The following is a 14,270-nucleotide window of genomic DNA, read 5'->3' as shown; positions in this document are numbered from 1 at the left end:
AAATTAATTTGAAGATGTATTGATATTGTTACGCGCTTAATTTCTATGAAGGATCACTGAATGCTTCCCAATAGAAAGTCTTCTTTGGGGGGCCAACGGGTATGTATACACATGTATACATAGAGATGTTGGAGTCGGGAGGTTTTCTGAAATAATGCCCAGGCAACCCCGTGTGGTAGGAACACACCTCCCAGGTTTTCTAGTTTGTACAGGGGGATACGTATTCTCTGTGATGGGTGGCTGAGTGTTTGTGTGGGGAGTGGCGTCCCAATTATTCCCAAATTTATTTCCTATCAGGTTTATACAGCAATTCCCAATGTGGTAATGCCATAAGAAGATCCTTGAGTAGATTGAATTCTCTTCATCTTCATTAATGGGGTTAATAGAAACCCAACAGATATAGCCTTAGGATTTTTGCTGCTCTGGGTTTGCTGTGATGTTCACGTATTTTTCTTTGTTTTCCTGAGTATCGTAGTTGGGAAATTCACATCAGAGGATGCTACATCCTTACTACATTGGGAAGTCACTTGAGAGAACCCTACAGAGAAGAGGTTTTATCTAAATCTTGAAAGCTGGTTGGGATATTGACCAGCAAGCACTGTGGCCATGGGCACGAACATGGGTCTTCCTGGTGAAAGACTGGCATTTGAACGTATTTTAACACTACTTACCACTTTCTCATTAACTCTTCTTTATGCTGTTAAATATTTTGAGCTGGATTTAATCATTCCCTATTTCTTCAACTGAAAGTAATAATAATAACAAAAAACAACATCTATAACCTGGAGAGATTTTCACAAATACTTGAAATGCATATAATTATCAAAGAAACGAAATCATTAAGCTAGCAATGACTTTTTCTGTGGATCTCAAAATAACGTGCTTTTAAAAATAGAATTCATTTAGCATAAATCTGTAAACACCTAGAGAGATATTAAGCTTACATCTTGGCCTGAAGTAAATGCTTGATGGATTTACAATAGAATGAATTGATGGCTTAGAGTCATTTAGCCTATGGGATTAAGCATTTGTGTTAAAATCCCATCGTACAATCAGCACATGATATGGTATTATTTTCTGAAGCAATATAATGCTAATGAAAATATTTAAGAATATTAAAGTCAAGGTAAATTAGAGATTATCAGGAAGTGTTTAATAAAGCTGGGTAGTGTTTTACAAATGCAGTATTGCCTAAGGAGACTGTATCCAAAACACAAGTGTTTTCTTCAAGTTCAGTGCCACAATCCCACCTAAAGAATGAGCTATACTTCATAAATGATACTCTGATGATTAAGAGACCCACCTGCAGTCAAACAGGTCTCTTTCATTTACTCTTGTTCTCCTCTTCCAGAATGCATTGCTCTTCTGAACTACAGTTTCTAACGCCTAGTTCCTGCCTTTCCCTGAACATCAGTTGTCCATCTACTTAGTTGTTTTGATATATAATTATTGTTTCCTTTACTAGACCAAAGATCCTAGCAGGCAGTCAATGGCTTACTCATCTCTGTGTCTTATAATTTATTTTGGGGGGAACAAAACAAAATCAACTTTCCAGAGACTAACCTACCACCTTGCCTAAAATAGTTTTCCTTGCTTGCTAAAAAGGTGACATTATGATGCCATGACATGTTTGGATTCTAGGTTTGAAATCCAAAGCTGTGGCGGGTTGATCTCCTGGACCAAGTTATTTAACCTTTTCTTTACTGCAGTCATCTCACCTGTGCAGTGGGGGCACAAAACATTCCTGATAATTTTTCAGATGGTTACAAAGTATGTGGAACAGTGCCCTGCCCTGCATGTATTAAGCAAATATTGCAATTTAGTTAACAATAATGTCATAATGAAATCACTTGCAGTAACAAAGACTAGTAGGATGAGATAAAGGAGAGTGATCATTTTCACTCTATCATTGACTAGCAAGTATTATAGACACAGTTATGTACTGTAAAGCCTTTTATGTAAACATCAGCTGGGTCACCAATTAGTTCTTGCATCATTCAGGCAAGTCATCGTCATTTGATCTGCTTCAGCTTCTTGACCTGTAAAATGCAGATGTCAAATAAAAAGAACCAGGCTCTTCAGAGAAATGTCTGATTCAAGAAATGAGGAAGGAAATATACAAGATGATCCTGGGGTATCTTGTAGTGCCAGAAAGCAGAAAGTAAGGAAGTGCTGAAAAAAAAAAAAAAAAAAAACGAAAACAAAAAGAAACCACAAGGATGGGGCACAGAAGCCAACTAACAATTCTCCCTAACCAAGGCTAGAACAATTTGATAGGAGTGAGTCGCTTTGGGAGGATCTAGGGGAAAATCTGTTCCTTGCCTTTTCCAATTTATAGAGATAATCCGCATTCCTCAGCGCATGGCCCCCTTCTCGAGCTGCAAAACCAGCAGTATCGCGTATTCCAGTCTCTCTCTGACACTGAGTCTCTTCTTATGCTTCCTTCTCCATTCTAAAGGACTCTTGTGAATTACAGTGGGCTCACCTGGATAATCTACGATATTTGCCTTATTTTAAGGTCAGCTGATTATAACCCTTAATTGAGTCTACAGGTTTAATTCCCCCATGCCATGTGTCATATCATATTCACAGGTTCTGAGGATTAGGGCATGGATCTTTTGAGGAAGGGGTAACATTATTCTTCCTACCATGGGGGAGATGAGACAAGTCTCTCATGGAGAGCATTCCAAGTAATTTATGTAGATCTCTCCCTTAGAGTGATGGAGCATGAATACTCCTTAGGTTTGGCTGTGCATGCTGACTTCCTTCCAAAGAGTGCAATATTGAAAGGAGGAGATATGGAGTAACTTTGCGGGGGAGAAACCTGACAAGCGCACCTCAGGCAGGTGATCAAGGTCAACATCAACAGTGATAAGCCGTGTTGATGACATGCACCCTGGATATTACGTGATGAGCAGGGCCCTTTACCTCTGTGGGATTCCTTCCCAAATTTCATAACCCCAGTCTAATCATGTAAAACATCAGACAAACCCCCATTGTGGCATATTTCGCAAAATACTTGGCGAGAACCCTTCAAAACTGTCAAGGTCATTGAAAACAAAGTCTGAGAAACTGTCACAGCCAAGAAGAGCTTAAGAAGACATGATGACTAAAATGAAATGTAAGATCCTAGGACAGAAAAAAAAACGACATTAGGTAGAAACTAAGGAAATCTGAATAAAGTATGGCCTTTAGTTAATTATCACAGTTCAATATCAGCTCATTAATTGTAACAAATGTGCCAGACTGTTAGATGTTAATAATAGAAGAAATTGAGTGTGATGCATATGGCAACTCTCTGTGTTACTGTCACAATTTTTCTCTAAATCTAAAGCTGTCCTAAAATTTAGGCTTGTTAAAAAGAACCAAAAAAGTGCAGATATCATACCTCCCTTCTCTCAATCCTAGAGAGACTTTGAGGCTCCTGATGTGTAATATCCATGAAAATGCCCTGAGAGTTTCTTGAATTTGAAATTCAAATGGCATTTGCTTTAAAAAAAATTTTGCCTTCATTGTTATCAATGTTGACTCATCTGGAATAGGGGTGATTATGATTAGCTAAATGCTAACAGAGCAAGCATTCACATTGGCACATCTCTGATCAAGGTCTTTGTCTGATGAGTGGTTTTGGTTGCACAGTAAAGAATCCACATATACCTGCAGTCTTTGAAATGTGTGGTGCATGTAATTGACATGCCCATGTAATTGACATGCAGGTCAGAGAGTACTCAGGGACACCCACAAAGTGCTGCTGGAGCACATAATGAAGAGACGATTTCCTCCTGAGGAGTGGAACCTGAGGAACATGCCATAGAGTTGCTGGCACTTGGACTGGATGTTGAAAGGTTTTCAAAGTTAGAGAGTGCGTTTGAGGAGAGGGAGTTTAGAACAGTCATAGTTTCAGAAGCTAGTAGGGGAATGCTGCATGAGCAAAATCTGGGAGGCAGAAAAGTACAGTAAATATTTGGGGAATCAGGGTATTTGGGGAAAACAATACGACTCCCAGCAATAACATGAGCCAAAATTTATGAATCCCTTGCTATGTGCAAGACAATAGTCACACGTTCCTGGAGAACCCACGGATTTGAAGGATAGTTGTGCGTGATATTTTTGCATATGTGATTCTTCTAAGCTCCTTCTTACTTAAGAAAGTTCCTGAAGATTGGATCAAGGAAATAAATAGTTTAATTTTTCCCAGCTTTTATTTTTGGGTGCAATCATGATAGTGTTTTGCTTACTTATCATAAATATTTAGGTACTTCATACTCTATGTTGGCATTCTCATTTTTTGTTCCACCATAGTCACATGGAAGTTAGTGCCAAGTACAAAAATATTAATTTTCTGTAACAGGTAAGCAAAATTATGGTGCTAATAGATAAACGAGGCATGCGCTGTAAGGGAAAGTCATCACATTCATCTAAAATGATCTCTTTAATAGAAGTATATGTTGGGATGTTGGAGGCTATGTGCCAATGTGAGTGTGCATGTGGCTGAGTGTGTGTGTCTATTTGTGTGTGTGTGTGTGTGTGTGAATGAGTACCTCACAGAGAGAAGCGAGTAGTTCTAACAGTCAACTTAGGCTAAGTTGTGCTGCTGGAACAAAATACTCCAAAATCTTAGCAGCTTGCAACAACAACAAAAACTTATTTCTCTTCTGTGAAGTTTGTGTCAATTTTGGGTTGACTGGTTAGTCTCCACATCCTCTTCTTTCCAAGACCAAGGCTTGAAGAGGTAACCCCATCCCAGACATATTGATCTGATGGTGGAGGGAAAAAATATGGCAGAAATGTGATGACTCATAATATTCCAGCTCAGGAGTGACATATGTCTCTTGCATTCACATTTTGTTGGCCAAGACTGATGTTAGCAGGTGGGGAAGGTATCAAGCTTCCCCAGGGAAGTACATGGGATATTTTGAACCAGTAACAGAGCCCTTTGCACAGAATGTGTCGAGTGAAAGTGAACATAATCACACTGAAAGATGGATGAGAACCATTTCCCTTAACTTTGTTTTTTCGTTGAAATGTCTCTTGTTTATATCACTACATCCTTTAGTTTCTAACTGAACAGAACAAAGAACAGCTCTTGTGACCAATCAGCTAAGTTCAAGAGTGGATAAAGTGGCAAAATCCTTATCTGCAGTAAGAATTACCCTACGTTGCAAAGATTTGAGTGACCTTGTGATTCTTTAAGAAAGTATTTTTAGGGCCCTTGTGGTCATTTGATTTTGCATCTTCTGGAATGACAGACTCAGGAATTGAAGTTTGAAATGATTTTGTCTAATCTAGACTAATTTTGTTTTTAGGAATGATTGCACACTAGGTCCCCACGTCAGGCCCACAGAAGAGGAAAGCCAAAGGCAACTTGACCGATTTGATTGGTAAAAATAGAAGAGCTACTTTGAGGTGTGGACAGTTTATTCCTCGCATAGACAGCAAAAGGGGGACACTGCCAAGGTTCCAGCTCCCTATAATTCCTGTCCAACATACCAAAAAGTCATATGGCATAAAGATACCTTCCGTTAGTCAGCAGTCTATGTTCTGACTACAGAAAGAAGCTTTTCATCAGAGTTAATACTACGCAATCGAACTGAAAATCTTCCAGAATCTCTTGACAAGGAAAAAATATATATATACCTATAGAGTTATTGTTTTGTGTCTTTTCTTAATATAACATTTCAGGAGGTGTCTCAGGGCAAATAGAAGCCAATTTCAATTTCAATATGAATTTTCTAAATAAAGATGCATAAAAAACATCTAGCATAATTCAATATTAAATTAGTTTCAGATTTTAAACACATTGTGATTTAATCTCAAGCTCATGGAGATTGTTCAGGGAGGTAATATATTCTATCAGCTGAAAGTTCCATAAAAATGAGAGAGACTCATGTAAATCTAATAGGATTTGTCTTTTATTCCTGAGAACAGAAACATTTTGATAACAAAATTCACAACAAAAAATACTTACGTAGGGCTATGCAATGGCCTGAGATTTTAATAAGAGGCACAGACATATATCAGAGACCTATAAACTTTTAGATTTATTTTGATTCCTACCAAAGAAAGTGTGAAATCACTTCTTCCTAATTCCAGCAAAACAGGAAAGGAAAATTATTATTCACATTTCTCTCAGTCGATCCTCCAAAGCCAGTCAGAGAAAAGGAACAAAAAACCCTATTATTTCCATTATTGCATTGAAGCATTTTTGAGCTAGTAGAAAATTAGAAAGAATTAGACCTTGTTTTTACTGTAGTCACAAATATATGCCTTCAATTTTCCTGAAATGACAACCCGAGATATAAGTGATGATAAATTACAATCTAATATCAATTCTAAAAATCAAATAAGAGAATGCAACATCTGATTTCCATACTTGAGAGAATTAGTTATACACACTACATAGAAGAGTCTATGTTTCTCTCACCAGTATTTCTCCTTCTTCATAGATGGTATGACATAGATGGTACTATGCCTTGAAGTAGGTGTGGTCTTGAGGTCAAATAGCCATAATTCTTCCCACAGATATTTATCCTGTGATTTACATGTACTAGCAAAATATCCAGCACATGTAAGTCACAGGATAAATATCTATGGGATGAATCATAGTTGACCTGAAGACCACACCCTATGACTCAGCAATTCTGTATCTCTTTATATATCCTGGAGCAGAGGTCTTGAAACTTGGTGAGGACTTTCTGAAATTTTTTCCAAGTATAACTCTGTGGATGACCTGAGAGAAATCAATTTCCATACTCTCAGCTTCTAGATGTTCTTTTTCCTAAGGCTTTCTAGTCACCAAAAATCCTTCCTCCCTTATTACAAAAGAATGACCTTCACTACCTATGGCAAATCTTACCATTCTGCATTTCCATGGGAGAGAACAAAAGAGAGTTCCTTCCCAATGCTGGTTTCTGGGAAGCCTCTTTGTTAAAGGCTGCATTAGACAGGCTTCCCAGCCTTACATATATTTTTGTTAAGAGTGAAACTTGGTCTTGTTCAGATGTTATGAATTCAGAAAAAAGAAGAAGCAATAGATAGCTTTGCTGATGCCTTCAAATGCAGAAATTGCACTCTTTTGTAGGGAGCCAATTTTTCAAGGTGCACACGCATTGGGTAAAGCCCCCAGATAAAATGTTGCATGTTATCTTTCAGATTCAGTATGTTAATAACGTTCTAGTGGAGGTTAGAACTTACATTCAAATTTATGTGTGAAGTGTTTAATTAATTTAAGTAATTAATACATTTTTCCGCCCCCTCTCCTAGCTAGGGCCAGCATATTTACAGTGTCAGTACATATTTGGAGGAGGAATGTGTTTAGGAGTGCTCACTGGTCTCCTCCCAGTGTTGGATTAGAAGATTAAAAAGAAATATTCCTCTGTGGCCTAGTGACAAACTAACCAATCCCATGCATATCTGTAATGGCCAAGAAAATGGTTATTTTCCCCATAAACCATTCCACAACTTCCTCTGTATTGAAAATAAGGTATTTAGCTTAGGCATGCCCTTTGTCTATTTAGGATAACAAGGCAAAGTTGAACTTGAAATTTGCCCTCTTAAGAGGCAAAAACAAAAAATTAAATGTGAACTGGTAGATACATTTTTAATATGAGATCTCATGTTAAGAGCAGTAATTCTAAAAGTTTTCTAGGTTCTATCATTTCTTTATATTCTTGCATAGATAATGTGATCACATAACAGTGTCTCATGACGTTATTTGATGATTTACATACATAAAAGGCAACAAACTTAGTGTATATTAAAAAGAAGAAACAGAAAATTACTTTCCTGCCTCAAAATGTAAAGAGCAGCATCCATGACTGGGACATTGGCATTATTTTCTCCTTCACTGTGGTCCCCCTTTCCTGAATTCTCTACAAAGTGTTTCTATTGCATTTAATTTAGGATACAAAAAACTATTTTAAATAGTTTGACATTTGAAAGTGATGTAGATAAAGCACTAAATGGGAAACATGAGAAGAACAGGTATAAAAAAGAATGGACATCGTTCAGGACCAGGGATTTTGAGATATTTTATTTATAAAATCATATTGAAATATTAATAATGGAATGGCTATTCTTTTGTTTGAAGATATTTAAATATTCCCTTTAATATTTGAAGCCATTTCCCCACCGAGGTTTGAAGGAGATGCCAATTGTTAGATGTAAAGGAATATTATCCCGGATTTCGGGGTCGGTGCAGACCTGGAGAGGGAGGGGAGGACTAACGGCTTGTGTGGAGTTTGAAATGGCTGTTTTGGAAGCCGTGGGATGGGTTTACTCTGGAATAAATTCCAGCAGAATCTTTTTCCCTGTGTCCTCTAATACCTGTATTTACACAGTCCATGATTGTAACTGAATTAGACACTCTGGAGAACTAGGTTTGTTTTTAGGTCATTTAATTAGTTATATTTGCAAGGGCAAATATTGCAGCAGCTTTTTGAAAAAGAACAAAAGGGTGAAAGATTAAATATACATAGAACATTAAAGGCAATATCTATGTTTCTGGGTCAGGCTCTGCTGTATAAAATTAATTTAAATTGTGGTTTGGCAAATAATTTCTATCGAAATCTCAGCAGGTGTTTTTGCTTCACTTGACAGAGGATCTAGGACAATCAAACCATCTTGAAAAAGCAAAAGAAAGTTGGAGGACTTCGTCACTATTTTAAAGCGTACTATAAAGATATAGTCATCAGGACAGTAGGGTACTCATGTGGTTAGAAACAGAGAATGGAATATAATTAAAGAGTCTAGAAATAAATCCTCACATTTATAGTCAGCTGACTGTCTACGACAGTGTTGCAACACTTCAGTGAGGAAAGGTTAGCTTTTCAATAAATGGTGCTGGACAATTGGATATCCGTATGCAAAAAGATGAATTTCAACCCTTCATATCATACATCAAAATACACTCAAAATAAATGAAAGATGTAGGAACTAAAACTCTCAAACATTTAGGAAAAAACATAAGAGAAAATCTTCAGGGTGTTGGACTAGGCAAGGATTTCTTAGATAGGGTATCAAAAGCTCAAGCTTTAGAAGAAAACAATCAATTAATTAGACCACATCAAAAGTAAAAACTTTAGCACTTCAAAAGATACCACGGAGAAAACCAAAACAGAAACCACAGACTGGGGGAAAAGATTTGCAAATGATATTTCTGATAAACAACTTGTATCTAAAAAACATTAAGAACTCTTACAATTCAATCTTACAATTCAATAATAAGAAACAAAGACCCCAATTTTAAAAATGGGCAAAATATTTTAGTAGACATCTAGAGAATAGAAGATAGTACCTGAGAAGATACTGGATATATTTAAGTCATTAGCTTTATGCAAAGTAAAACCACAGTGAAATACCATTTCACCCCCAGTAGGATGGCTATAATCAAAAAGTTAATACAGGTCTTGGCTAGGAAGTGGAGAAATTAGAACCTATATACAGTGCTGATGGGAATGGACAATGATGCAGCTGATTTGGAAAATACTTTGGCAGTTTCTTAAAACATTAAACATAAATTTTCCATATGAAATAGCAACTCCACTCTTAGATATCAACCCAAGAGAAGTGAAAATATATGTCCATACAAAAAAGAATTGTAAAAATTGTATACAAATGTTCGTAGCAGCATTATTCACCATAGCCACCAAGTGGAAACAATATAAATGGCCATCAACAGATGAATGGATAAACAAAAGTTGGTACAGCCATACAGTAGAATATTTTTCATCCATGTTAGCCATATGTCGCTTAATGACCGAAGGGGATATGTTCTGAGAAATGCTTAGTAAGGCAATTTCATCGTTGTACAAACATCATAGAGTTTATAGCCTACTACACAAACCTAGATGGAATAGCCTACTGCACACCTAGGCTCTATGGTACTATTCTTATGAGACCACCGTCATATATGCAGTCCGTGGTGGACTGAAATGTCGTTAACGCGGTGCATGACTCTAAAGTAAATGAAGTAAGTACTGATGCATACTACAACATGGATGGACTTTGAAAACATTATGCTAAGTGAAAGAAACAAGACACAATAGCCTACATATTATATTTATCATTTATCATTTGTTTGAAGTGCTCAGGAATGGCAAATCTATAAAGACAGAAAGTAGATTAGTGAGACTGAGGATGGGAGTGTGGAGCAGGTGCGATTGGACACCAACAGTCTTTTTGGGGTGATAGAAATGTTCTAAAAGCAGATTATGCTGACGGTTGCCCGAATCAATAAACTGACTAAAAAAATCACTGAATTTTACACTTGGATAAGCTAATTTTAGGGTATGTAAATTATACTTCAGTAAAGGTCTTAAAACCACACTTGGGTTAACAAAGAAATTTGGTAAAGAATCAAAGAGAGGGTAGATTAACCTGGATTGCTAGTTAATCAGTGATGTAACTATGTTATAAAAAGTGTAAAAGCATCACAAATCTTTAGAATATTTTGCTCTGTTGGGGAAGTTTGCCTGGGCACTACCTTTCCTCCTGCCCCCAGAAGTATTTCAGATTACGTACTCAAATGTCGTACACTGCTGGGGAGCCTGAAGACCTTGAGAACTGGGTCTTGGGAAAGAGCTCTGGCATTTAACTCACCCCAGACCTTACAGAATGCCCTTTGTTTGGGCCAGTGTTCACCCTTCTGTGCTTCCATCTGCAGCATGGAAGAGAAAAGAGATTTATGAGGAGAAAATTCAGAAGAAGGCAGGGATATAAGGTCAGGCTCACGGGAAAGGCAAAGTCCAGGTATGGAGTCCTAATTAAAGACCTTCCTCAATGGCGACTGCATCTTTTCTGGAAGGCTGTGATAAGGAGATATAGTCAAACTTTAAAGGAACACATTTTCTTGGAGGGAATCAGCTTAATCAGGGAACACATTATCTCCCCTAGTCCCTTCCATGTCTTTTAAGTATAAGTTTAATTTTTTGAATAGCTTTTCTATTTTAGTGAAAGATGTGACATGTTTCTATAGAACCTTAAAATCTTCCTCCATGAATGAATTGAAATTTTTTTCAGAAAAGAGAAGGACTTGTTTTCTAACACAAACAGCTTTGTTGTATATCCTTGTAGCCTGTTTCTCTAAGAAAGGCATCTCTTTTAGGCTTCTTTACACAGTTTTGCCATAAATTCAGTCCATGAGTTAGCTTTGAAATAGGTTTTATATTTACAAATCCTGACAAAAACAACCCAAAAGACATTCAAGTTAAATTGATGGAGATTAATTATTTAAAAGTTTGTTTTAAGACATTTAAAGGGGTAGAATTCTTGGGCATGAATAGATTTCAATATCAAGCTAATGACTGTAATAGATTAACACATCAGTGTCCTGATACTTTCTAAGGGATTGGAAATGAATGGGTTGTAAGGAGAAAGGATTGTTTCCTACAAGACTCTGCCTTTACGTAGTTTGGGTAAAACTAGTGGTATGCTGGAGTCTCAAGGGATCCTGGGCACTTGTTCCCAGCTCTGTCTTAAATGACCTTATGTTACTAGCTTGAAATTGTTTACAGTGGGAATATTTAAACCTCAAAAATGAAATACAATGTATCAGGTTTCCCGCCCACCCGAGTCTGCTTCTTAAGTCTCGCTGCCTGAAATTAACAATATTCAACTCTTATTTGACCTGTGAAAACAGCAACTTCAAATCTTGGTTTCAAAACATGTTTAAGCTCCTTTGATTTATACAGAACTGAAGGACCCTTTTCAGACCCAAGTGTTGTGGATGACAGTTCCTCTTTTTCCTCGCCCTTAGTTCACATATCCTGGCACTCTGTAGGAAGGCGAAGATCAGTTTAATTGATTGACACAGTTCCATTTATAGCAACTGGGATATGCACACCTGGGCTGTGCCTGTCTATAAAAAGAAGACAATTGAGCCAATTAACTAAAGAATTCAAGTGATAATAAATGTTTTGGCCTCTTGTATCTGAAAAATATAAAAACGAAAGTGGCAGCCTGCATACAGAGAGAAAAATATAAAAACGAAAGTGGCAGCCTGCATACAGAGAGCGTAGGAGAGTCTTTTGGTCTGGTTTAAGGGACCCTCCCTGCATTTTGCCGACGTGGAAAGTCCTGTGAGGCTTAGGTTTAAGGTGATCAAGGTAGGCGACTTCGTTTTTCTTTCTTTTTTTTTTTTTTTACAAATTCAAGTAGCAATAACATTCAAAGAATATTTACTAAGTGTTTCAGGAACAGAGAACATGATTTTTAATGTTTTATCTTGACTTAAGAAATACTTATTGAAAGTGGTAGATTTTTTTATAGTAGACAACAGGAGCAGATAATGGGTAGTCTTCTCTAACCACTGGTGTTCAGTAAATCTTTGTGATTTAAATTAACTAGTGACATTTCTGGTTTTTATTTGAAATGTATGTTTTTGAGTTCTTATGCATGAAACTAATGTCAATTTTAAGATATTTTAATTAAAGTTTTCATGTTTACTGTTTCAATGTGTTTCTTCATACATTATAGAATTTCCTAAACAAAGTATATCAGTGACATTTGAAAAATTTATCTAGATTATAGCATGTTAAAATTAGAGGAACATTGGATACTTCATATGCATTTCTTTTAAGAATGTGGGAAATCTCCTTTTTAATAATTTTTTTTAAACTCACATTAGCTTTTTTTTTTTGGCAGTAGTATCATTTTAATCCCCAAACTGCATTTTCACTGGATATCTAATATTTTTTGCAAGTAACATTTTGAATTGGTTCTTGTTGACATCTTTATGTTTATATGCATTTTGCATCACCCTTGTTTTTTTGAAATCCAAATGTAACAAATTTCAACTTTTTGTGTGACATTATTTTTTTTTTTCTTTTACTGGGTAGTAGCTCTCTCTCTTCTGATTTTTTTTGCAAACCTGTTGTTTTTGAATTCTCTTTTTTCCCTTCTCAATATGACCCAGGAGCCAACACAAAGAAAAACGCAGATGATATAACCAGTAATGACCGTGGTGAAGATGAAGGTATTTTTTGATTTTTCAAAGCTCGACCCTGATGCATGATTTAATATCTCTCTCTCTATTTTTATTTTTTTCATTTCAGTCTGTTTTTCCTCCCCTTCTCTGAAACGAGTACACTTCGGTGTGCTTCTTTATTTTCTTCTTCTTTGGAAACCACTGGCATTTTTAATCTCAATGACCATGTCAATGACTGCAAATTCCCTGTGAGAAGATGTATAAACATCATTTCTAAATATGAAGTGAGTAACAAAATGCTACTTACGAGGAAGCCCACCTTTTTCTTTTCCTTTTTCCTTTTTTTTTTTGGCTTGGTCACCAGAAGAGCAAATGGAATTTTAAAACTTGCATGTATACTTTCTTTTCTTCCTTCCAAATGTTATTTTGTAAGTTAATATTGTATTTTGGAGCTTCGATCTTCTTAGATCCTTCTATGAACTGCAAGCAAAACTCTGCGAGACACCTTGGTAGGACTTTTTTGGGAGCTGGCATTTCAGTTTTTGTTTGTTTTTTTCAAACATACTGATTCCAAGATAGGTTTCAAAGAATCTTCTCTGGCTCACAGTGAAATACATGAAAAAGTGTTTTAATGAGAGGTTGTTGTTTCTTTCGGGACTGCCTTTTAGCAGCATTTAAAGAAAAATAAATAAGGATAGCAAAGAACTGAACAAGGTCAAAAAGCTAGCTCTGTGCAACTTTCTGTTCACACGACGGCTATTCTGAAAACATTTCTCGCCCAAAAAGTGTTTGGTTGCTATGAAAAGTTTCTTCTTGAAGGATCCCAAATTGTTTGACAGATTATACATGAGAAGTAAATTGATTCTTTTTTAAAAGGTAGAAGATACACGTCATCTAAGCGACCAGTAGCGCACTGCATCCTAGTCCCTCCCCAGAATACACGGTTTAAAAGAAAAGAAACAAAGTCTAAAATAAACCTTTCCTTGCTGTGAAGGCTGTCTAGGCTGGGTGAAAGCACACTTCTCCCATTTGAATAGCAAAATGCATGATATTCGTTTATCCCTCTTAGAGGATGGAGGCCCTTGATGAGCCTGTGGTTCTCAGCCTGAAAGGCTATTTAAAGCAGAGAATTGAGCAGCGAGCTACCCTTGCAGGGCACCAAAATCTCCCCAAAAGTGCCTTTTTATCAATGGCCTCTTTTTCCTGCCCTCTTTGATGTCTTTCATAAATCAATGGCTCTCCAAGAAAAGAAGTTTTGCCGACATTGCTTTCATGCCTGGTCTTCTCTTAACATTATTCTATCTTATTTTATTTTTTACCTACATTCACAGGGCTGTCCCTACCT

At 36.7% G+C, this 14,270-nt stretch overlaps 1 protein-coding gene across 12 annotated transcripts in view; it reads left to right on the top strand.

Moving 5' to 3' along the window:
* Nucleotides 1–14,270, top strand: part of NLGN4X (neuroligin 4 X-linked) — a 296,314-nt gene that overhangs the window by 164,420 nt on the left and 117,624 nt on the right. For 4 of the 12 annotated variants that reach the window (XM_070605421.1, XM_070605422.1, XM_070605423.1 and 1 more), the window contains exon 5: nucleotides 12,914–12,973. The exons of the other annotated variants lie outside the window; for them this stretch is intronic. In XM_070605421.1, the coding sequence (XP_070461522.1) occupies nucleotides 12,914–12,973 (60 nt within the window). The remainder of the gene's footprint in view (nucleotides 1–12,913; nucleotides 12,974–14,270) is intronic. 12 annotated transcript variants of the gene reach the window in all.

This window comes from Equus przewalskii, chromosome X, assembly GCF_037783145.1.
Source record: "Equus przewalskii isolate Varuska chromosome X, EquPr2, whole genome shotgun sequence".
Classification (NCBI taxonomy): Eukaryota; Metazoa; Chordata; class Mammalia; order Perissodactyla; family Equidae; genus Equus; species Equus przewalskii.
Note: the sequence above shows the minus strand (reverse complement) of the source record. Positions and strands in the feature narration are given on the sequence as shown.